Source organism: Corvus kubaryi, unplaced genomic scaffold (assembly GCF_017639235.1).
Source record: "Corvus kubaryi isolate FWS band 111438036 unplaced genomic scaffold, C.kubaryi_AGA036_p1.0 37386, whole genome shotgun sequence".
Taxonomy (NCBI): domain Eukaryota; kingdom Metazoa; phylum Chordata; class Aves; order Passeriformes; family Corvidae; genus Corvus; species Corvus kubaryi.
The window spans coordinates 3443856-3466067 of NW_024581128.1; the positions used below are offsets into that span (position 1 = coordinate 3443856).

General features: G+C 41.1%; 1 protein-coding gene across 3 annotated transcripts; it reads left to right on the top strand.

Moving 5' to 3' along the window:
* The first annotated feature begins 97 nt into the window (after window positions 1-97).
* On the top strand, window positions 98-22162 carry PLEK (pleckstrin). 3 transcript variants are annotated; one of them, XM_042036668.1, is made up of 11 exons: window positions 98-853; window positions 2429-4850; window positions 6824-7384; window positions 7939-8094; window positions 12345-12526; window positions 13564-13655; window positions 14516-14700; window positions 15879-15983; window positions 17627-17710; window positions 18384-18453; window positions 19298-22162. In XM_042036668.1, the coding sequence occupies exons 3-11, from the start codon at window positions 7337-7339 to the stop codon at window positions 19435-19437; spliced, it is 1062 nt and encodes a 353-aa protein (XP_041892602.1). In that variant the 5' UTR covers window positions 98-853; window positions 2429-4850; window positions 6824-7336; the 3' UTR covers window positions 19438-22162. The 3 variants fall into 3 exon arrangements, with proteins under 3 accessions (XP_041892602.1, XP_041892604.1, XP_041892603.1); XM_042036670.1 differs by having other exon boundaries at window positions 7080-7384; XM_042036669.1 differs by lacking the exons at window positions 98-853; window positions 2429-4850 and having other exon boundaries at window positions 4904-7384.
* Window positions 22163-22212: the final 50 nt, after the last annotated feature.

Sequence of the window (22212 nt, forward strand, 5' to 3'; positions counted from 1 at the left end):
CCCAAAAGCAGCGGATGAGATACTTGATTATTTATTTTCCCTCCCACTAATCGCGGCGTAGCATCTGGGCGGTTGATGTCTTTCCCCCCTCTTCTTCCTCCCCCGCCATCCACTTCATCACCCCGCCCCATATCCCGGTTTGGGGGACATTTGCAGCTGCTCAAATTGCAGCCGGTTTCCAGGGAGTTAATCCGGCCCCGATTACTGCAGCCTTAATCCCGCGGTTCGTCCCGGAGGAAAGGAGAGAGGCCCGGCCCAGGCGCCGCCGTTCAGCACCACGGGCGCGGACAGCGGCGCGGGGAGGGTACGCCCCGCGGGCTCCTCCGCGGGATCCCGGCCGAGGGGAGCCCTCCTGATCACCCCCCAGACCCCCTCACACGGGAAACGCCTCCCGAGGGTTGATTGAGCCCTCTGGGGTAGGCTGAAACATCTGTGTGGCGGCACGGAGGAGCCAGAGCTGCCCGAGAGGGAGGGGAGGGCGGACAGCAAAGACGTGGTTTTCTGGCTCTTCTCTCTCCCTGTGCAGCAAAAGGCTTTGTTGAGTCACCACGCCTGGACTGAGGGTCACTTTCTTGCTCCCTGAGGTCAACAGTTAACATCAGTAGGCCAAGGTTTCTCTTGGGATTTTTTTAATCACTTCATTGCAATCCTCTTATTTGAATAGAAAAAACCCCACACACTGTAATTGCACTATAAGATCAGAATCTCACATCTTTAAGTCTAATACTACTCTTTACATATGGCTGGTGCTGTTTGTTCAAGAACAAAGATCTTTGAAACTGAACAATATACCATAATTCAACTCGCAGTGTCTCTCATTCCCATCTAACTGAGACTGCTTTAACCCAGGCAGGTTTGTGCGTCTTTTCCATTCTTTTTTAATTTGTTCTTGTTTCCTGTTAGAACTGTAGCATCCTTCTGTCTGACACAAGCCTTGGGCCATGGATATATTTTTTGCTTGGACATTATGGCAGAGTTAATGGTTTTGTTAGGAGAATTTCAGAGGTCCATGTCACACTGGACCTAACCTGTTCTTTGTTTTTCTGAGGCTGGGATGTCCATGTGGTGGTGTAATGTAAACTAAGCCAAATGGTAGCAGCATTGCCCAGCTGCATTTCCTTATGCATGCAAGCTATTTAGTGATTTAATTTTATTATGAACTTGAAGCAAAAGAACACATTTTGCTGAAAAGCTCTGGGGGGAAAAAAAAAAAACAACAAACAAAAATCCTACTGGATATCCCTTGCTTAGGGTACCAGCTAAACACAGGCTTCATAATGTGTTCAGCCATTCAGGCTTCTACAATTATAAGGGCAGGGATATGATCCCTGTCTCTCACAACTGTGTATCTCTGCAAAAATAATAAACAAACAAAACAAAAACAAACAACACCCACCCCCAGTACATTTCTCCTTGTCTCTTTTCCTCACTACAAGAGAAATCTTGTTTTGCATTACATTCTGCAGGAACTGCTGCACTTTGTGGCTTGTTGGAAGTTTTGCCTGCAGCAAATCCCCCTTCTGTAAGTTTAAATGTAATTTGGTATGAAATCACAGAGGCCTAGCCTGTGTGGAATCTGATAGTATCACTTAAAGTGGTGTGTGAAGAGTAATGGCCATTGCCAGGGATCAGTTTTACTTGCTTCGTGGGCCAGATATATCATGTTGTAGTAAATTGTGTGTAGCTGAAGACATTGATTGCAATTAGCTTCCCAAGTACATGAGAGGTCAGATCTATAACGAGGGTTTTTTCCCATATTATTTCAGCCTGAATGATTATCTTTCTATGAACACAGCTCAGACTGGGGCTTTATCCCTGACCACTATTGGGCAAACATGAGGGAAAACTAAAAAAACATCATATTACAGATTGTGTATGCATAGTAACTCTTTTACCATATGCAAATGTAACATGGTAAGAGTAGAACATTTATGAAGAAATTCTTAATTTAGGCAATGACTTTCTTTTGATTGATCTAGTAATTTCACTTGTGTTAATACATTTACTTATCTGATCCCCCCAGATGCTCTTATCAGTATAGATCAAGGGAAAGGGTTGCCTTTGCTAAGTCTTTCTGGGAGGTTAGTTTTGTTGCTGCCCACCTTAATGTCCCTGACCAGCCTCATCTGGGGCTGCCCATGGGCCCAGTTTTAGCTCAATCCTGGTTTTCATGCCCTTCCTGAATTACGCTTAGGACTGCTGGTCTCCAGCTCTGCCACAGACATATCCAGCCATGGACGCCCTTGACCTCGATCTGCATATTGAATACTTGGCTTGACCTCAACCCATCCCAATGAAGGTGCCTGATGCTGTGGGATGGGCCCTGGATAGAGAAACCTAGGCCCTTCCAGCCCCCATGGGGATTTTCTATGGGTCCCAGACCTCAGGCTGCTACATTACCTGATGTTATTCTCTTGATATTCTGTAGGGATCAAAATACCTGAAGGAAGAAAGAGTTGGTCTGCTTTTGCCAGGAGCACAGAGTAAACCTGCTGACATTTACAAGATTCAAAGCTAAGTAAATCATCATAGACTTAGGACAAAGTCCTATTTCTTCCAAGCCACAGCAGCAATTTACTTCTGGGAACAAAAAGATAAAGTTGTGTTGACTCCCCCATTCTCTACACCTACATTTGAGGGGTGGGACTACAATATATAATGTCTTTGTAAACTGTAAAACTGTTTTTCTGTTTTTTTGTTTGTTTATTTGGGATGGGGGAGGTTGTTTAGTTTTGTGTGTGTTTTGGTTTGGTTTTTTTCAGTCCCCCCAATCTACTTTTCATTCCGCTGGCAGCTGAGGCTTCCCAGTCCGTTGTGTGGAGTCAGCAAGGTACATTAAGCTAATTCATTTCCCTTGGGGTAGGAAGATTGGAGCACTCACCTATGCCCTGGCAAATGCCTTAGTGCTTTTGAAGGGAGTGGTGAGTTAGTTGCAGCCAGCAGTTCTATCCCTCTTTTTCTTCCTAAGACTATGAAAGTCTCATCCTACAAGATGTGTGAGCTATATACAAGCTACATTCTCCAAGACCTCTTTCTTATGTATAGACCTTCCCTGCTGCATCAACATAACTTGCATGTATCACTGATGGGGAACTACTGTAGGGGAGAGGTGAGGATAGATGTGTTCAATGAAAGCTAAGAGACAACATGCAGATAAACCACAACCTATGCCTTATGCTGGCCTAAATTATCTAGAAAACATTCTGGAGAAATGTGTTTGGTCTCTTGATTGCATGTACTCAATACGATCTCTCTAGGCATGATGATATGTCAACTGCATAAGCTTTAGAGTATTAACATTTATGCAGACCTTCTCACTAATGCACTAACCCTATGGCAAAGCTCAGCAATCATTAAATATGTAAAATGTACCTTGAGGCAGAACAAGATGGTTCATTTAAGATAGGCAAACCACAGCATTTAGTTTCCAAGGTGACATGTAATACCTTTATTAGCCTTTTTATGCTTGCCCCTCTTCGATTAAGTTCTTAACACAGTGCAAAATTTGGAAATGTTGTGGTTTGGGGGTTTCTTTTCAAGAAGGGCATGCAAAGCCACAATCTCTCATGCACTAAAAATAGCCATGTATGGAGGGAACTGTGCTAAGGCTTGCACCTGCCAGCTCTCTGTTTAATACTTTGATTCTTTTGAGCCCTCTGCCTCCGTGCAGAAGTGGGAAATGTTTTTACTGAAATATTAGCTGGACAGAGCTAATATCTTTATCTTGTTTGTACAAGCTTTATCTGGTTTGGAAATCACTTGTGTGTATAACTTTTCCCATACAATTATTTTTAACACATTTGTTATCATTTCCCCTGGAAATGCAGCTTGATTTGCTGTAGTGATACATATTTATGGAGAGATCATGTGTTTTGTTGCAGATGAGGTAGGCTTATGGCATTTACAGTGCAGCAAACATGTTAGAACCATCTCTGCAAGGGCTTGTGGAGCAGTGAAGCTGGTGTAGCTGAGAATCTTGCCTTCTTTGCAGCTGCTATATGGTTCCAATTTTTGGTATAAACACTTCTTAGTCTCTCAGGTAGATCTCTTGGTCAGATAAATATGGTTGATCACTTTTTTTGTCAATGCTTGCAGGAACTTGTATTCTGAAGTACCAAAAATAAAGCAGAATTTTCTGAAGAAATACAGCAGCAAATTCTCCTGTACAAGAACAGTAAACTGAGCTAAGATATCCAGCTCTGCTGCAGATTGTGATATTGTAACAAATTCGGCTCATCCAACATCATGCACCTTTATCTACTTGAGATAGAAATGGAGATGATAAAGTAAGTTATAGCAGATTTCCACATTGCAGGTTACTTTCTCTTTCTGACAAAGCTCTTCCTCCCCTTCATGGAGAGGTAGCAGAAATACAGCTCTTCCTCTCTCTGATGCCTGGTGCTGCTCTTTACGAATGGCTGGACAAAGAAGACCTGCATCCACAGTCCACACTGTCCCTTGCACCTGCCACAGCCACTTTGTGTTCAAGGACCATTTTGCCTCACATGAATGATTCAGCTATATCAGCATGTTTCTGCCCGGGGGGAGATGAAGTGCTGATTTCCCCAGGATGGTGTGTGATAAATTAAACCAAACTTCAGCATTAAAGAAAAGGATTGTTTCAGACTTGCACAGTGGAAGGGCAAAAGGACCAGCTGAGCTTTGAAGATGAAATAGAAACAATACACAGAAGTGTTATAAAAGTGGTTGCCTTCAGCTAACATTGGATGGAAGTTATTTTTTCTTTTGACACTGAGTAGCATAAGTAGTAATGGTAAATTCTGGAGCCTTTGGCTAGGTGCCACTGTGTTTAGATTTACATTTCATCCCTCCAAAGGCTTTTCATGCAGGTAAGTGAGAAAAATGAGCTTTTGTGAAATTGTGGAGTCAGCATCCTTTTCTGTTTTCATTAAGCCACTTTTTAGTATAGGCATATATAGATATTCTGTTGAAGAGGATCTATCCCATGTCATCTCATATCATCAATTTATCAGGAGGACGGCCCTGTCCTCCTGATTCAGCACAAAGACTGAATCAGCAGGAGCAGGCGAGCAGGAAAACCTGTAGAAAGGATGCCTGCAGGGAGGAAAATACTGGCAGATTCTTTTGTCTTTGCTCCCCATAAGGCCTTCCAGCTGGGGATGGGGCTTCCTTTCCTCAGAGCTGAGGTGGGGGAAGCGAAGTAGAGACAGAAGGAAGAGATAACTGTGATCCTGTACTCGGTGTTTAATCATTGCTCCAAGCTCTAAAGTATTTATGTCCTCAAGGCAGATAATAAAGGCATAATTTGGCTTCCCGCCACACAGTGAAGATATTTGAGTTGCTGTTGTCTGTGACCTGTGTTTTTGATTTATCTAATTGGAGAAAAAAAAAAAGTATCTTTTCCTGAAGATGGAACCACTGAAATGAAAGGGAAGATATGGAAACAATTCACCTTCTTAAAGCAAAAAAGAATGAATTAGTGACCAAAAAAGACATTATACAGGAGGATTCTACAAGCTCCTCAGTCCATCAAACATCCTTTTAAGACTTATGGGGGATGAAGGGAACCTTCACAGAAATATAACACAGAAATCCAGTTAGATCATCTCTGCTCTGGGAATCCAGAGCATCTTCAGTTCATTCCAAGTCCTGGACCTTGTAGGTGAATTTTCTACTATAAAAGTTACATAAGGTTTTTGATCACTTTTTAGTGGTAAATTTTTACTTTTAGCTCCAAGGACCACACAGTTTTATTAGCTCTGTGTGAGTTTCTGTCTCCAATATATTTTAAAATCTGTTCGTTGAATTCAGTATGCTGAACAGCCAGGGAATATATGGAGTCTTTGATTTGCAAACTGATGGATGATTGGCTTGATCAGCAACTGGTGCCTTTCAAAGCTATAAGATCCTTACAACAGCATTATTTACAGGAGCAAACGAACAATTTACTGGGACTGCAGATTTTAGAAACCCCAAACAACTCAGTGATAGATGAAATCATCACAAAAAGGTATACTTTGGACAGAATGCACTATGAAGTGTTTAACCTGAAACAGGTGGTACAGACAGGTGCTCTGCCTGCAGAGAGACTGGATATGTCATTTAAGCAGCAACTAGTTGAGAAAAGCCCAGAAAAATAAAATCTCCATTCAGACAACGAGGAGAAACATCCAGCAGTTGGGATAGTGAAGCATTAATACAGATAATCAAGGAAAGAGTGGAGTCTCATCTGTGGGAGTACCACTAAATAGGCATCAGTGAGGAATGTCTTAGAAAAGGTCTCTGAGGGCTCTGCTAACCCTCTGGTCCTCTATCACAGACCTTGTCAGACTTCTGAGTAAAGGCTGAGACAAACAGAGAGTCAAATGAAGAATAGGAATTTCTGTCTGTGAGAAAAGTCCCTGTTTGGGGATCTTTACAATTGGCAGAGGTGACAGGTGGAGTCACCCTGGGCTCAATCAACACTTATCTGAGTGAGCTTAGCTGCAAAAGTGACTTGGAATCTCGTGCTTGGAAGAACACAAGAGGCTGCTTCAAGATATCATGAAGCAGCCTCTTATTGCCTCCCATATGCCCCCACTTTCTTCTATATGGGGAAGAGGGACTGTGACTCTGGTACTTATGAAAAGCTATGGGTTTGCCTTGTATTTTCCCAAATAATGCCAAACAAGCTCTGCAGCAAGTAAAAGATGCTTGTAGAAAGCATTTTGCGGTCAGTGCTTTATGTAATGCACTAGTCTAATCCATTTGTGCCTATTTGACAGCTGACATCTTTGCACGGCCTAAACATCAAAATCCAAAACCTGATCAAGTCTGATAAACAAATTTCTTATGTCAGCAGAGGGCGCATCCTCGTTAACCAAGTGAGAGTCCTCTACCTTCCTGCCAGATTCCACATTGTTGCCCACTGGGAGCCAGACTTGGAAGGCGGGGTGAAGTGGAAGCACTGATGCATTAGAAACCTGTCTCTGAAATCATTTGGCATGCACCAGGCAGCAGCACAGTGCCCTGTTTGTTGTTTTGGTACAGTTCATGTATTTGCAGAGCGGGCCCAATTTCTTGTGACTGAGCACTAAAGTGCTAATTTAATTTCCCAGGATTCCGTCATCAAGGCTGGCTGTATTTGATACGATGAAGTGTTTTGTCAGGCTGTTGCCTGTGCTGTCAGAGGCAGACATGTGCTTCTGCACTTCCCTATCTTTCACTCTTGAAGAGGAAATGGGCTTGCGATTAGCATTCAGAGGAACTTGTGAAATGACACAGCTGTACTGTAAAAACACCATCCCACAGACTTTGCTGCCAGAGGAACTCAACAGCCAGCACTGATAGACCCGAGAGCAGGATTGTCCAAGCCATGGAGCGAGAACCGATGCGCATAAGGGAGGGCTACTTGGTTAAGAAGGTAAGTGGGTAGTTTTGGACTGAGTGGAAGAGAAAACTAACTCTGAACAAGTTGGGAAGATGTAGGGAAACATATTGTGAAAGCTTGGCAAAGAGGTAACAGGAAATAGCCATAGCCTACTCAGTTGCACTTAATTGAGTTAAACATCAAGGAAGAATAGTGAGATCAAAGCGGTCACATCACCTTGGCCTCAAGACAGTGTGTGGGGCCATGGGCACATCCATTCCTTGAGAAGGTGGTTGCTGCCCCACAGAAACCTCTGCTCTGGAGTCTTTTGTGGTACATCCTATAGGATAAAGTCTTTACTTTTATTTAAATCCACAGTGGCTTCCATTGGCGGAACAACTACAAGGGGAAATAAACGGTGGTCAGAAAAATAACAATGTTTAACTGCATAGTAAGATGGGTGTGGTTGTGGTATGTTCCCCTTGAGACACAAACTGTAGTTATTTTAGCATCAGTCAGACATTCCCTGGAAGGTCATAGGAAGGTGATTCCTTGGATATCACATGAAGAGTGATTCACTGAACATAATATGGGATTTATTGATGCAGGGCAGCATGTTTAATACCTGGAAGCCAATGTGGGTTGTGCTCTTAGAAGATGGAATTGAATTCTACAAGCGGAAGGCTGATAACAGTCCCAAAGGGATGATCCCACTAAAAGGAAGCTCTATTCACAGCCCATGCCAAGATTTTGGCAAAAGAATGGTGAGTACTTTTTTAATAAAAACAATTAGCAGTATACTTATACTTCTGGAAGCACTGAAAGGACAAAAGGCTGGTGGTTGCAAATCACTCATCCTAGTGGCGATTCTCACTTGCAGGTCACAAGCAGGCTTGGAATTGTGTACTATTTGAATTCAGGACACTTCAAGAGGACTAATTCATAAAGCATTGGGGGGGGGGTGGTTAGTTGGTTTTTATTAAATTTCTGAGTGTCTCAGAGAGCAGAACTAAATTTTATTGGTGTGAAGACATTTTGCAGCTGAATGGCAATGAGTCCTGTATTAAATATAAATCTAATTGCCATAGAATAAAGCTGTGAATAAAAAATATTTTGTGAGCAGGGCAAGAATTTATTTATTGTCAAGGAACAACAACTGGTTTGCTCAGACAGGAAGGAGATAAATGCTGTGACACACATATTTTGTTACAGGGTTCCTGAAAAATAGTTGTTGGTAAAACAGGATTTCTAATATGAGCAGAGAATCATATCATTAGTCATTTATTATTTTATCAACTCAGTTCCGTCAAATAGGCATTACATCCCCAGGAATTCCTCCGACAAAAGGGTCCCGCAGAATCTGGAACATTATCCCACTACAGTTTAAAGAAATTTACCACAGGGATGCTTGACTAAAGATAGAAGTCTCTGTGAGAGCATTAGAAAAATAGAAAGTTTAGAGACTGCTGAGACAGTGAACTTTACTTTTTCATATGAGTAAAGTGAGGATAATTAAACTTGTCCTTAGGTTTTGTGGTAAGTGGAATCAGGGTCCTTTGTGTCAGATTTAGACCTGATAGCTTTGCTTTTTCCTTCTTTTCTTTCTTCTTTGTTTCTTTGTTGTTGTTGTTGCTGTTGCAGAACCCGCATTTATATGAAAAAACCCACCTTGATTCTTACTAAGTCTTTTTAGACGTACATCTGTTCAGAGAAAGGGGCTGATAACTTACAAGCTGTCTTTGAGACAGTATAGCAAAAGGATGGGGCAGAGAGTAGAGATTGCTGTTATTTCTGTGCCGACTCTCTTATTAACAAGCCTCAGCATGGCACTGCTTACTCTATACATGAGGCATTGAAGGGTACTATGTTCAAGAGTATCACAGACCTCCATTATAATGGTAGAAATGAAGTTTTTCTCACAAAGCATTCTTTTCCAGACAGTTTTGTGTTGGGTTTTGTTTTTTTTCTTTAACTCCCAGAAAGGCACTGCTATCAATATTGGTCTATAGCAGTTGCTTGGAAATGTCAGTAACATATTTACAATAAAGGAAAAATACCTCACATGTGCATTCAACAAAGTAGGCATAGAGGTCTGAAGTATCTGATGTCTGCTGAAGGCAGAGTGAGAGAGATCCTCACCTGCCCAAAGGGTTCCTTTGGGATGTACTAGTCTCCAGAAGGGGCATTGTATCTGTATGGAAGGTGATAGTCTCTGTGGATCATTCCTTTGGCTGCACTGAGTTTTATGTTATGTTTCATTTTACATTAGGTGTTTACATAATGAGCTTTACATTATGTTTCAATTTAGTTGCTGAAATCTTTTCTGAGGGATAATACAGACAAAAGAAAGGATCAGAGATCCAGGGGTTGAGGCACCCAAAATAGCTTTTCTTAAGTGAGATTTGCTGCAGGGTTTGCTGAAGTCAGTGGAAACAATCCAAATTACTTCAGCAGGCATTGGAGCAGATTCTCCATATTGAGGTGGTGAGATTGTTCTGCAAGTCCATAGACCAGTAGCCCTGGAGGTGGACTTTGTCTTAAAATTTGCATTGTTCAAACAGTCAAAAATTCCACATGCTCATTCATATGAGCAAAGCCATCACCAGGATTGTTCTTACAAGTAGTTACTGCCCAATATGATTAAACCTAACTTTCTACATGTATTCCTTGAAAACCTAGTATCTTCATTTTTGCATCTGACATTTTACAGCTTTACTGTACTGCTGAATTCAAAGCCTCTGCATTCCATTCTTGTTTCTCATTGGTTATGAGTCAAAGCATACAGTTATTCCTCTTATGGGAATTATTCTGGTTCTTAAGTTTATACGGCTAGAAATGAAAGTATATTTTTAGGACAGGAATTCTGAATGGTGAATAGTGGGATAATTCTCATTGGGTCAGTTTTAAATATAGTTTCTCTTGTCTGGACCCAGTTTGGAGCAGGAACTATTGGGCCACAAACAAACTTCTATATTTCTCTGGTTAAATTTTTGAATCAGCTTGTCTATCTGCACCAGGACCTCATTTGAAAGCTCAGAGCACATCACCAACATGCTCTGTTTACTACATCAATTGCAAAATGCAGGTGCTGAGGGGAAAGGAAGCAATCTTGGATTTGTTAAGTAGAGATAAAGGCTGTTCAGAAGGAGCTGCAACTGCATATTTTGAGATTATATTTCAAAATGTATTCACCACTGTTCGCTGTCCTTGATTTGATGTTTGATCATTGCTTAATGTAACATAAATTCTGATATTCTTCAGCTTTTTCCATTTTCCCCATGGTTTTCCTGTGAATAGCATTATCATGTTTGGTTGCTCATAGTTAGATTCATCTCTCCCAATTTAAACTATCTAAAATGTTGGTATTTAGTTTAGTCTAATGGTCTAATTTTCTCAAAAGCACAAACAGATATACATCGTCAGAGGGACGCTAGGTCACATCTAGGACTGGAGACTCAACATCTTTACCAATTTCAGAGGAAGCCTGAAGTCTAGCTTACTGGCCTGATTTTGTTAAATGCTAAAAAGAAAGGGCTTTGCCAGTCTCCTCCATGTGCTGAAAATGAAAACTCTTCTTTAGCATTTTGCTGTATGTTGCTTCTCAGCTCTTTGAGAAAAATAACTTTTTCCTTTGGTAATAAATCTCGTCAGTGCTTTGGTATTTCATTCTGTTAATCTGGTGTGTAAGCTTGACTCTTGAATATTGGGCTTTGGAGAGATCTGTCTGTTTGCTTTTCTTATGCACTGTACATTGATTTTCAGTATGTAGGTCTTTCCTGCATAACAGAAAAAGTGAGTATTGTTGGAAATATGAACAGTATCAGATAAGAAATGGTTACTTTTCTGTCTGAGATGGATTTTTGAGGACTCGTGGCTTTGTAAGTTTGAAATCTATCTTCTGTGAAATTCAGTTGGACTTTGCACAATTTCAGGGTGTCAGAATTTTTCCTGTTGGCCATAGTTTGGAAGATACTTGTCAGGGATGTTTAGAAATGTATCAATTACAAATGTGGGCTTCAGCAGACTCATTCAGTGTTGATTTCACTGATGTAAATTTGCTGCTTTTTGACAGTAGCCTTTGCTTTCCTTGCCCTCATCAAGTCGTGCTGTTGGCTTGTGGCTTAGCTTGGCATTTTTAGACACCTGCTGAGTCAGAACCTGTGATATTTATTATAACACAACTACAGAACAAATTAGTTTCACTCACGGGGAACTATATTTTAGAGGAAGTGGAAACCATTAGATCCAGATTTTCCATCCAGAAGATCAATGGATGGAAATGAGTTCAAACAGTGTGAACTTTGTTGGGTGGGTTTTGGGGTTTGTTTTGTTTTTGGTTTGGTTTGGTTTGGTTTGGTTTTTTTCAGGTTGGTGTCATTTATCTGTTTACAACTACTACTAGATGATTTATTCTCATTTTTGGGAAATACAGTCTTTCCATTGTTGCTAGTGTGTTTAGATAGGTGATCCGAAGGTGTAGCCAAGGGTTGGATGTATCATCTCCCTACTAAGCCGTTAAATGTTTACTAGGCTGCAAATATACTCAGGTACTCTCCAGTGTATGACTCTTTTTCCCCTTGTGAGTCAGTAGCTGAATATGATGTGGGGTATTTTTCCTCCTTCAGACTGTTCACATGTCTCTAAACATTAAACAAATTTACATCCCACTGTAAGCCTGCAGGGGCTGGGTGCTTCAGCCTTTCAGCTGTGTTGAACTTCCCAGTAAAAGTTAGAATCAGTAGCTGTATTGGTGCCACACACCTTGGATGTGCTCACAATGTCAGGATCACTCACAGTGAAGTAACAAAAGGATTCAGTTATGTGCAGTGCTTGTTCATGGTTTTCTTCAGAGTTTCTATAATTTAACTGTGTCTCTAAGGCACTTGCCATAGTCCTTAGGCATAGGTAAGCTGTATGTTGTGGTGGTACTAGCTTAATTGTGCCCAACTGGCTACACCAAAGTAGCCTTTTTTTTTAACTTAAAAAAAACCCCTCCCATAATTTCTCATTCCAGTTTGTCTTCAGGCTCACTGTGGCCAAGCAGCAGGACCATTTTTTTCAAGCTGCCTACCTGGAGGAGAGAGATGCCTGGGTGCGGGATATCAAGAAAGCAATTCATCATATAGATGGAGGCCAAAGGTTTGCCAGAAAATCCACAAGAAAGTCTATCAGATTGCCTGAAACAATCAATCTGAGGTTTGTTCTCATAGTTCTGCTCTCCCATTTACTTCCATCTGCAGTCAGTGTGTCAGACATGTAACGCTGGTCAGGAAGACCAATGAGCCTGTCTGTCCATGGATTCTCTCACAGCCCTTTCTGCACAACTAAAAATTTCAGTTTGTACAATGTGTCAGAAATGAGCCAGCAATCAGAACTGGGAAGCTCTTTTTTAATATATTATCATTTACCAAAACATGCTTATTTATCAAAGGTATTTGCTGATAGGAGATTTCTGGGCATACTGCAGTGCAAGAGGATATCCCAGCCAAAGTGTGATTCTTCAGGAGAAGCATTTTAAAACAATAAATCATTTATTGCAAAAATATTTTAGACCTTTTGTTTGCTCTCCAGAGAAATGCTGATGTTGGCCTAGTTTTTGGATGGTGAGGGGAGTGTGGTACATGCCAGAGAACATGAAACTGGCAAAGGGAGAAGAAGAGATAAAGGGAAGCAATCTGTTAGTACTTTTAAAAATCAAGGATGACTTATTTTCCTTCTCTGAGCTGTAAATACCAAGATACAAATGAGTCTGAAATGTTCCTTATAAGACAGTAAAACCGCCCAGGGCCAAGATTGTCTGAGAGAATGCAGGCTTTGGGATAAGGACAGGTTTTCTGCTCAGCCCAGGACCTTTGGGTGAATGCAGAGCACAGCAGTAAACTCTCCTGCTGGGGCTGTGGAGCCCTGCAAAGGTGCCTCAGCAGTGGGTGTTCCTCTCTTCACGCTATAGTCACCACAAGTCGTTGCATTCTCAAAATAGGGACATGTGGTGAGCCCTTTGTGCACTCCACCCTCTGCTCCCACAGCTGTGATTGTAATGTAGTGAGACCTCCAGGCTTTGCGACTTGAATTTTTCAGGGGATGCAAGAGATGAAACTAAGCCACGTTACAGCTCTGCAGAGAGCCATGTGCTAACAGAACATGAAGCCCCCATGAATGACAATGACATTATTATACAAACTGGCTAAACCTTTTTATTTGCTAACAGTTTCTGTGGTTCTTTTTATGCACAGTGCTTTGTATCTCTCAATGAAAGATCCTGAAAAGGGAATAAAGGAGTTGAAGCTGGAAAAAGATAAAAGAGTGTTCAATCACTGCTTTACAGGTAAAGAGCTCCTGTCCCTCTATTCCATATAATAAAGGGAGCACAGAGTTGAAAAACTAAAGAGATTAAACAGCTCTAAGCTCTGTAGAGCACAGAGAAGTTTGAGAAGAAAACCAAATGTTTTCTTAACTAACCCAGGAGATCTTCAAAGGTGTATTTTGAAAAAGTGTTCAGTTGTGGCCATGGTAAACAAAGGAGAAGGACGAAATTTAACCAGGGTCAGAAAGATTGAAGTAATCTTTTGAGTAGATTGTTGTGTGAAACACTTAAGTACAGAAGAATTATTCCATTCTGAATTTTTCATCACTGAATGGTGTCACATTGTAATTCCTGTTTCTCTCCAAGTCAAATCTGTGTTTGTGCTCAAAAACACATAGAGGCAGCACTTGAGGACATTGTTCAGTGGTAGACATGGCATTGTTGGGTTAATGGTTGGACTGATGATCTTGGCAGTCTTTTCCAGTCTTAATGATTCTGTGATTCTATGAAAGTCACCCTGTTACCAACAGCATTTATGTTAGTAGCATAGCAGCCTGGAAGGCTGCCTTTTCCAGGCTTGGCTGTCCTTCATAAATCCCCAGTCCGTCTTTGAGGCTTCCCAGCTCAGCCCTGCATCCCCTCCCAGCTCTCTTCTCCCTCAGGAGTGGTGTTTGAGAGTTGTCCTGGCCCCTGTCATTAGCTGGAAAGGCTGTGCCTCACTGGATGACCAGGAACCTTCCCAGATTAGCTCCGAATGTTGTTGCTAAGAACATTTTTCAGGAGATTGATGAACACATGGAGTAGGCTTGTTTCCAGTGTACTTCTATGCTTCTTCATGTCTGTCTTGGTTTGTGGCTTATACTTTGTTCCTTTGTAACCAGGCACCTGTGTGATTGACTGGCTGGTGTCCAGCAGCTCCATCCGAAATCGCAAAGAAGGTCTCCTGCTTGCCTCTTCCCTCTTGAGTGAAGGCTACCTACAACCTGCTGGGGATACGTCCAAGGCTGCTGCCGAGGGACTGTCAGACACCAGCTTCTTAGATCTCAGTGATGCCTACTATTACTTTGTGAGCATTGTATTCTGGTTTTTTATTGTCTCAGACTTACTCAGCCTTCTGCTTTTCTCATGCTTCTTGTTGGGCTTCTTAAATCCTGGAGGAAAGATTGTACAGAAATGGAGAAATATATCATAATTGTCTTTTTCCTGTGATACTCAGAATGAGGCGGCTCACTTTAATAGTTGTAACCAGGACAGGTTTTTTTTCTGGCACCCTTCTAAGTGTGAATTGAGTGCTGAGACCAAGCTGGGTTCTTTTTAACTTAGACTTTGTTCCTGGTAATTGCACTGGTGACCAGAATTTAACCATCTATTTCCCTGATGATTCAATGGAAGGGAAGAGAGAAATTCATTATCACAAGGCTTCACAGAGTGGCAGAAGCTACAAACCCATTTTTGTGCAGAGCCATCAAATCTGACTCAATGGGAGTGTGCACACACATAGCTAGCCTGTGAGCAAAGAAGTTTTTAATATCCCCCAGTAACCTGTCCTGGGTGTCATACTCAGACTTTTCCATTCAGTATTTCATATTCTGTGGACTGATTTGAAGAACTTGAAATACCAGAGTCAAATACTGTTTGAAAAATATTTTGCTAATGGATTTATGCTAACAAAATGTATGCCTTCCATAAACTGAAACCAAATAAATTTGTGTTACAATTCTGTTTATATTTACCACATAGAATCACTTGGCTTCAGCAAAATGACTCTCCCACTACTCACTTGTTTTCCTAAATGTGCTTGTGCTAGGGAGACTTTACCTGTGCAGCAGAGACACTGCTGGTAAAGGCAGCCTTGTGGCCTCCTGGGATGCTTCTTGTAGCAGCCCATGTGTACCCTGCTTGTTTTTAGATTATTTCTAGTTTGATTCAATACCAATGTGGTGTGAGGAGGCCACAGCAAGTCAATGTCTGACTTGGTATCATAGAAGTATAGTCCCACCTCACATTGAAATGTCTCCATGGTGATTATGAGAACTCCTCAACTTCACTGGGGGACTTTTCCAGTAAAAGGTTAGATTATTTAACAATAATAATAACCACCACCACCACCACAACAATAATAATATTTTCTTTGGGGTGGTAAAAAACAGCATGGAGGGAAGCCAAAAGAATACAAATTGGTACATGTACATAAGCATGCAGCAACTGTGCAACTTCTGTAACATTTCTCTTGTGGTCTTGCAGCCAGATAGTGGATTTTTCTGTGAGGGATATTCCAGTGATGATGATGTGGTCCTAAAAGAAGAATTCAGAGGCACAATTGTCAAACAAGGATGTTTGCTGAAACAGGTCAGTATTGCCCATGTTGCATCTTGCTATTAGGATGATATTACATGGGTGCAAGATTACTCTTTTACATTTAAAAACTTTAGGTAAGAAAGAAACTACCCTATGGCATCTCCATACTTGGCAGGTTTCATCTCTGTCCCTCTTGCCTTTGCACAAGGAACACTTGCTGCAGCATGGCAGCAGGACTCTGGACAAATATTGCAAGGTTTATTGCTCTTGCCACAAAATAAAACAGTTGATAGCTTTAATTAGGAAAGACTGCTAATGCAGAAGATGTGACAAGTCATTGGTACAATGCAAAACTGCACTCAGGTAAAAAGGCTGCCACTCCTGTGTCCCTCTGGACACACAACTGGATTCAGTTGCCTGTTTTCATAGACTTTTTCAGCATGCCTGAGCAAAGGAGTTGTTTCAGTCACGAATGTTTGATGTGTAAGACAGAAGATAACTGGATACCTTCCTTTCCAGCAAAACTTTAAGTGAATGTGAATGTCATGTTTCCAAGGCCGTTGCAAGCAGGTATTAGTGAACTGAAGGCAAAATCAGGATTCTTCAATGAATAAAATGGGTCAGGTGGAAGGGACCTGCAACAATCCTCTGGTCCAACTGCCTGACCACTTCAGGGCTGACCAAAGGTTAAAGCATATTGTTAAGGGTTTTGTTGTCCAAATGCTTCTTACACATTGACGTGGAGCATTGACCACCTCTCTAGGTAGGCTGTTGCAGTGTTTGACCACCCTCTCTCTAAAGAAATGTTTCCTAATACTGAGTCTGAACCTGCACTGTTAAAATAGTCCTTGAGGGCCTAAAAACTTAGTGGTGGTGCTCACATATATTTCTCTTGTTTAATCAGATTACTCAAAAGCAATGGAAGAAATTAGACCCACACCTTGCTGCTTTTTTACCCTGTCACATTCACATCAATCTAGTTAGTAAGAGCTTCCGTGCAAACAGTAGCTAATTGAGAAACTTGTATTTTGAAATGCCAGAGGAAGTGATTCATGACAATCTTCTACCAGTGATAGCCTGCACTTGGTCACCCTCTCTGAGTTGTGGGTCACTGCTTGGAAGGGTCACTGCTTCTGCTGAAAATGCTTTCAGCAGGTCTAAACTTTCCACATCCATCCTTTTCAGTCATGAAAAGAGGCCATGAGGCACTTACATCCATATTTCTGCCTGAGTTTCTCAGCCATGAGCCCTCCAGGGTGTTTAAGCTAGATAAGCATTTTTTTTTGTTGTTATCTTTGCAGGGACAGAAAGACTTTCAGCTCATCCTTGCCAATAAATTCAAGGTACCTTCCTTCAAGGCACTTTGCAGCCATGTTTCTGGCAAGCAGTTAAACCCAGTTCTCACAGATCTCACAAGAATATCATAACTACCAGACTGTATGATATGTTATGGGGAATCTCCCATGTTGAAGCTCTTCTGCTTTGCACAAAAAAAAATAAAAAGAGAAAACAGTTTGATAGTCCTGTTGTTGTGCAAAAGATTGGAATGTAGACAACTCCTACTCCACTGAGTATTTCCTCTCCAGAATATTCAGGTTTTGTCCCTTTTGTATTTGCCTGTCCTCTCATGTGTGGGTAATATTTGCATGCAGGCAAAGCAGTTCCATGACATTCCTGGTTTTGAATTTTCCTAGGGACATCGGAGGAAGAACTGGAAAGTGAGAAAGTTCGTTTTAAGAGATGATCCTGCATATCTGCACTATTATGATCCTGCTGGAGTAAGAGAGATTTGGTTTATTCCCCTGTTTTTTTGAATCCAGTGCCTTGTAAGAAGTACCTGAATGGAGTATTTGCATGAGAATGTGACAGGGAAGATCAGGCAGGACAGTGGGACTGTTTGTTCTTGCATGGCCTAGCCATCCTGTGGAAAAGCAGAGTGAAGCATGGTTTATGGGTGGCAAGGGCCACCCAGACCTGGGAACAAGTAACACTGAACTGTATTTTCACCTCTTATCTGTGATTAATTAGAATTAATGTGTACTCTCCCTTGATCAAAACAAATTAGGTCCTACATGCAAATGACCACAATACACTAATTTTGCAGTTGATATTTGAGGTATTTGCCATGCCAGGTGGAGACATGGCATCCTATTTCTTGTGTAATTCTAATGGGCCCATTCCCATGCTAAATACTCTGCAGATCCTGAATTCTACATCACAAGAGATTCCCTGTTTATTTGTAAACCTTTCCCTTACCACACCCCCAACTCTCCATGTCACACATAGACTGAAGATCCCCTGTTCTCTCAGGGACAGTGAGAGATTACTTAGTATGTCTCATATACTAAGTAATCAAATGGTTTTGTTTTTATTCTGGAAATGTAGCCATATATTAACAGGTGAACAGTTTCAGAACTGTTGCATTTCATTTTGATTTCATGTCCTCCCCAGGGAGAAGAACCGCTGGGAGCAATTCACTTGAGAGGCTGTGTGGTGACAGCAGTGGAAGATATGCCAGACAGTAAGGACCCATATTGAATGAGCTCTCTAATAAGTTTTTGGTACAAACCCCACCTTTCAATCTGCCTGAAATCACAAGTGTTTTTCATTCCAAAGCAATCTATGTACAATGATTCAATAATTCTAGTAACTGGTCTCTCTCTTGCTGTCTGAATTACAGGAGAAGGGTACTGTGGTAAAGGTAACAACAGGGAATCTTATGTATTGTCAGTACTTTAGGGAAGGCTGGTCAAAAGGATGACACAAACCCTGTGTTAGAATATCTGGCCTTTAGGCAAAGTAAGCTGAGTTTGATCTCTTTAGTTAATGAATTTGGGATGGAAGCTTTATGTTAGAAATGGTTATGCCAACAAATTATTACTGTCCACCTTCTCTTCTCTCCCAAAGCTAGAAGTTGGAGGAACAGAAATGGTGTTGCTGCAAGGGCCAAGAAACATTAATTTCATGCATTCTCCTCTCCACAGGAGAGGCTGGCTATCATATCCAGCAAGAAAGTTTGTTGGCATCTCAGAAAAGAAAGAGATGGATGTGACATTTTCTCAAACATCTTGTTTTTGTAGCTGGCCAGGCATGGGAGGGTTTGGAAATATTATCTGTCTGCAGGATTGCAGATCCTTCCATGATCTGAGACCAACTAACCAGAGACTCCTGAAGGTGAAATGTGCAGAATTCATGAGTGGTTTCTCTGAGAGAGAGACCCATCTCTTGGACCCAGTCTTTGTGAAGACCTGATCAGGCTCAGCTGTAGAAAGAAAGGAGATCCCCTTACAGTGTGTAAAGGAGAAAACATGGAAAGTGCAAGACTTTTTTCTCTCATAGCTGACTTTCTTACTTTTTCCCTGTAGCCAAGAAGTATGATGCTGACAACATCCTCTTTGAAATCATCACAGCAAATGAAATCCACTATTACTTGCAAGCAGCCTCATCCACAGAGCGTACAGAGTGGATCAAAGCAATCCAGTCAGTTGCTAGGACTGGTAAATGAAGATGATCTTCTAATAAGAAGACTAACAAATTAAATTAGTTATTCAAAACAGAATTTAGCATTTCACCAAGAGAAATCAGTATCATCCCAAATGTGTGTTGGGGGTGAGGACTGGTTGGAAGTTTCAATTCTATAGTGGGTACTAACAAACTAACATTTTTCCACTTGTGTTATGGTAATATTTTACTAAATTATAACATAGAACATGCCATATTAGTGTTTTGCTTAGAGTAATCAGTCTAGCTTGAGAAGGTTGTACCTGTTACCACAGCTGATAGTGGGAATCTCACCATTAACAGGGGACAGGGTCATACCACTGACAGAGAGGACCTCAATTAATCACCCTCTTCAACCTGTGATGTGTTTCAGGATTTTCGTGTATTTCAATCTTCTCCAGACAAGTTTTACACTTTCTTCTTTACCAGATCTTGTTGCTGCTTGTTCACTTATACAAATAATGCCATAGATTTAAGGAAAAAAGTTAACTCCGAAACCTGATCCATTCCTTTATAATCTGTCAGCATTAAGAGAGGAAAGAATGCAGACAACCATGGAAACACCATGTGGAACCAAGTGCAACTCCATGACAGCAGTATGAGGAAAAGTCTCTTTCCACAGTATTTCAAAGACAAAGCAATCTCGCTTCAAACTCTGTATCACCCAGTTTTAACTCTTGCTAAATTTCTCCACAAGAATCTGCCCTTGGACCATTGTTTCCCTTTATTTAGGTCTACAAAGCAGATGCTGGGTTGTCAGGTACTGTACACTATTTGAATTAAGAATCTTGCAGGAGAGGGGAAAGGATCCATGGGTTGCTTGCTTGAACTATTGATTGAAGTAGTTTTGATTAGGTTTTCCTTTTTTAACTTCCAGCACCATACTCAGTCCTTGATTCTGTGCCTTAGTAATATAAGAGAAACCTTGTGCTTGTAACTGAACTAAATGTTTTTATTTAATAGGGTCAATTCACCTGATTAATCCTTGCATTTTTTTCTGACCATATATCAAACAAACTTCTAAGTCTTAAACTCTGGAGCTGAAAATCAAGTTACTGGCAGATCCTGCATGTAGACTGTTCCTGGTACAGACTGATGTTTGAGTGCAAGTAAACTTCAAAACCTTTAAAACTCTGTTCATAGATCTCATAAGGTCCCTTATCCATACAAATTCTTACTGGGATTTCTTCCATCTTAAAATAAATGCAGAGCTAAAGCTTCTTTTCAGTTGTGCTTAATTATACCTGTAGCTGAGCTAATGAGCCTGAAGCCCTGTTGCCTTGTGTTACTTATCCCAAAGAAAACACAGCCTTGCAGGAACAGCAGGCTGGGACACTTCATCATCATGTCCACTTAAATTGGCCAGCAGAAATCGGCTTCTGGCAGACATTTCCTGTCTCTCATGCAAGCTGACAGGATCACTGAAGTCTGATGTGTCATTCTGAGGAAGGAAGAGTGATGGTAAAAAGATCCACTGTTTGCTCAGCCTGCTTTCTTGATAATTGCTGCTTGTCACTGCTTATTTTTGCTTTCAGAGCTCACTAACCCAAAAATACCCAGGGGCACAGAAAAGTAGAAAAAAAACACCCCACACAACCAAACAACAGAAACTTGTCCACCTTAACAAAGGAGGGACATGACTGCCGCTTTTTAATAAAACTAAAATGTTTTACCAGTCTATGACCTTATCATTTTAACTTGTGCCCAGTCCAGGGTATGGCTGTCCACCGATGAATGGTGTTTTCTCAGGCAGGGGATGCTAGTCAGTATGTTTATGGAAGAGCTCTGAAGTTTGTACCATCCTATACTGAGTCTGTAATCTCACAGGTAGTGCTTCAGAAGACACATTTTAAGGGTTTGTAGGTGCCTTTGCTTCTTGGCAGCAGTGAGATCTTGTCCAAGGGAATTCACTATTAAAAAGCAACTACACGTCCATCAGAGATGATGAAGCCGCCTAGTAACTCAGAAGGCATGGAACAGGCACAGATCCTGAATACTGGCACAAAGAAGAGAGAGCCAGCTTTGTGCAAGTAACTACTAAACAAAAGGGAGAAAACAGAAGAGCAGACCTACATGTGTCATGCTTCCTCTAACTTTCCCCCTCTAATTATTTATATCACACTTCTACTGTGCCCTCAGCAATTACTACATCAGTTTCTTTTTTACTTATAAAAAAAGAACTAGTCTAAAGGACAGCAAAATAAACAAGCCATTGTGGATAAAGATTGTATTTATAATCTTCAGTTACTGAAAGACTTGTATAATATAATCTAATATAAATGTCCTCTTAAGTTCATGTTTGTCTTGCCACAACTTGCACTGAACAGATTTCCCTCCCCTAGAACACTGATTACATGCTTACTACAGTCAGGGTCAGATTTTTGGGAATTGTTGGAACCCTGGGTTCAGAAAATTTAGGTTTCTGGGATATAGTAATATATATGTAACAAGATGGAGGATTTTGGGTGTAGGTTAGTTCTTCCTTCTTCTTCACAAGCCTGGGTGATCTGGTATTGGTTCAAAAAACCCACAGTGCAGAACATGAGTGATTAGTTATTTGGTTATAAGTAAAAATAAATTAGTCGGCATTCCATAATTGGGTAATTCGGGCTTTAAAAGACCTTGGAAAGTAGAACTCGGGGGCCATTTCCACCTTGTTAACTTAGAGGCACATTCCATGCAGCTGTACCATAGATAAGAAACAATAAACATCTGAGTCTGAAGAACAACTCTGTGTCTCCTGCGTTTTAATCCAAACTCTGAGTAAAAGAACTCACGA

Bases quoted from the DNA above. Each gene is read 5' to 3' on its own strand.
- PLEK (XM_042036668.1), top strand. From the start codon at position 7,337: ATGGAGCGAGAACCGATGCGCATAAGGGAGGGCTACTTGGTTAAGAAG. The intron at 13,656-14,515 runs GTAAAGAGCTCC...CTTTGTAACCAG, and splicing joins GTTCAATCACTGCTTTACAG to GCACCTGTGTGATTGACTGG. The intron at 18,454-19,297 runs GTAAGGACCCAT...TTTTCCCTGTAG, and splicing joins AGTGGAAGATATGCCAGACA to CCAAGAAGTATGATGCTGAC.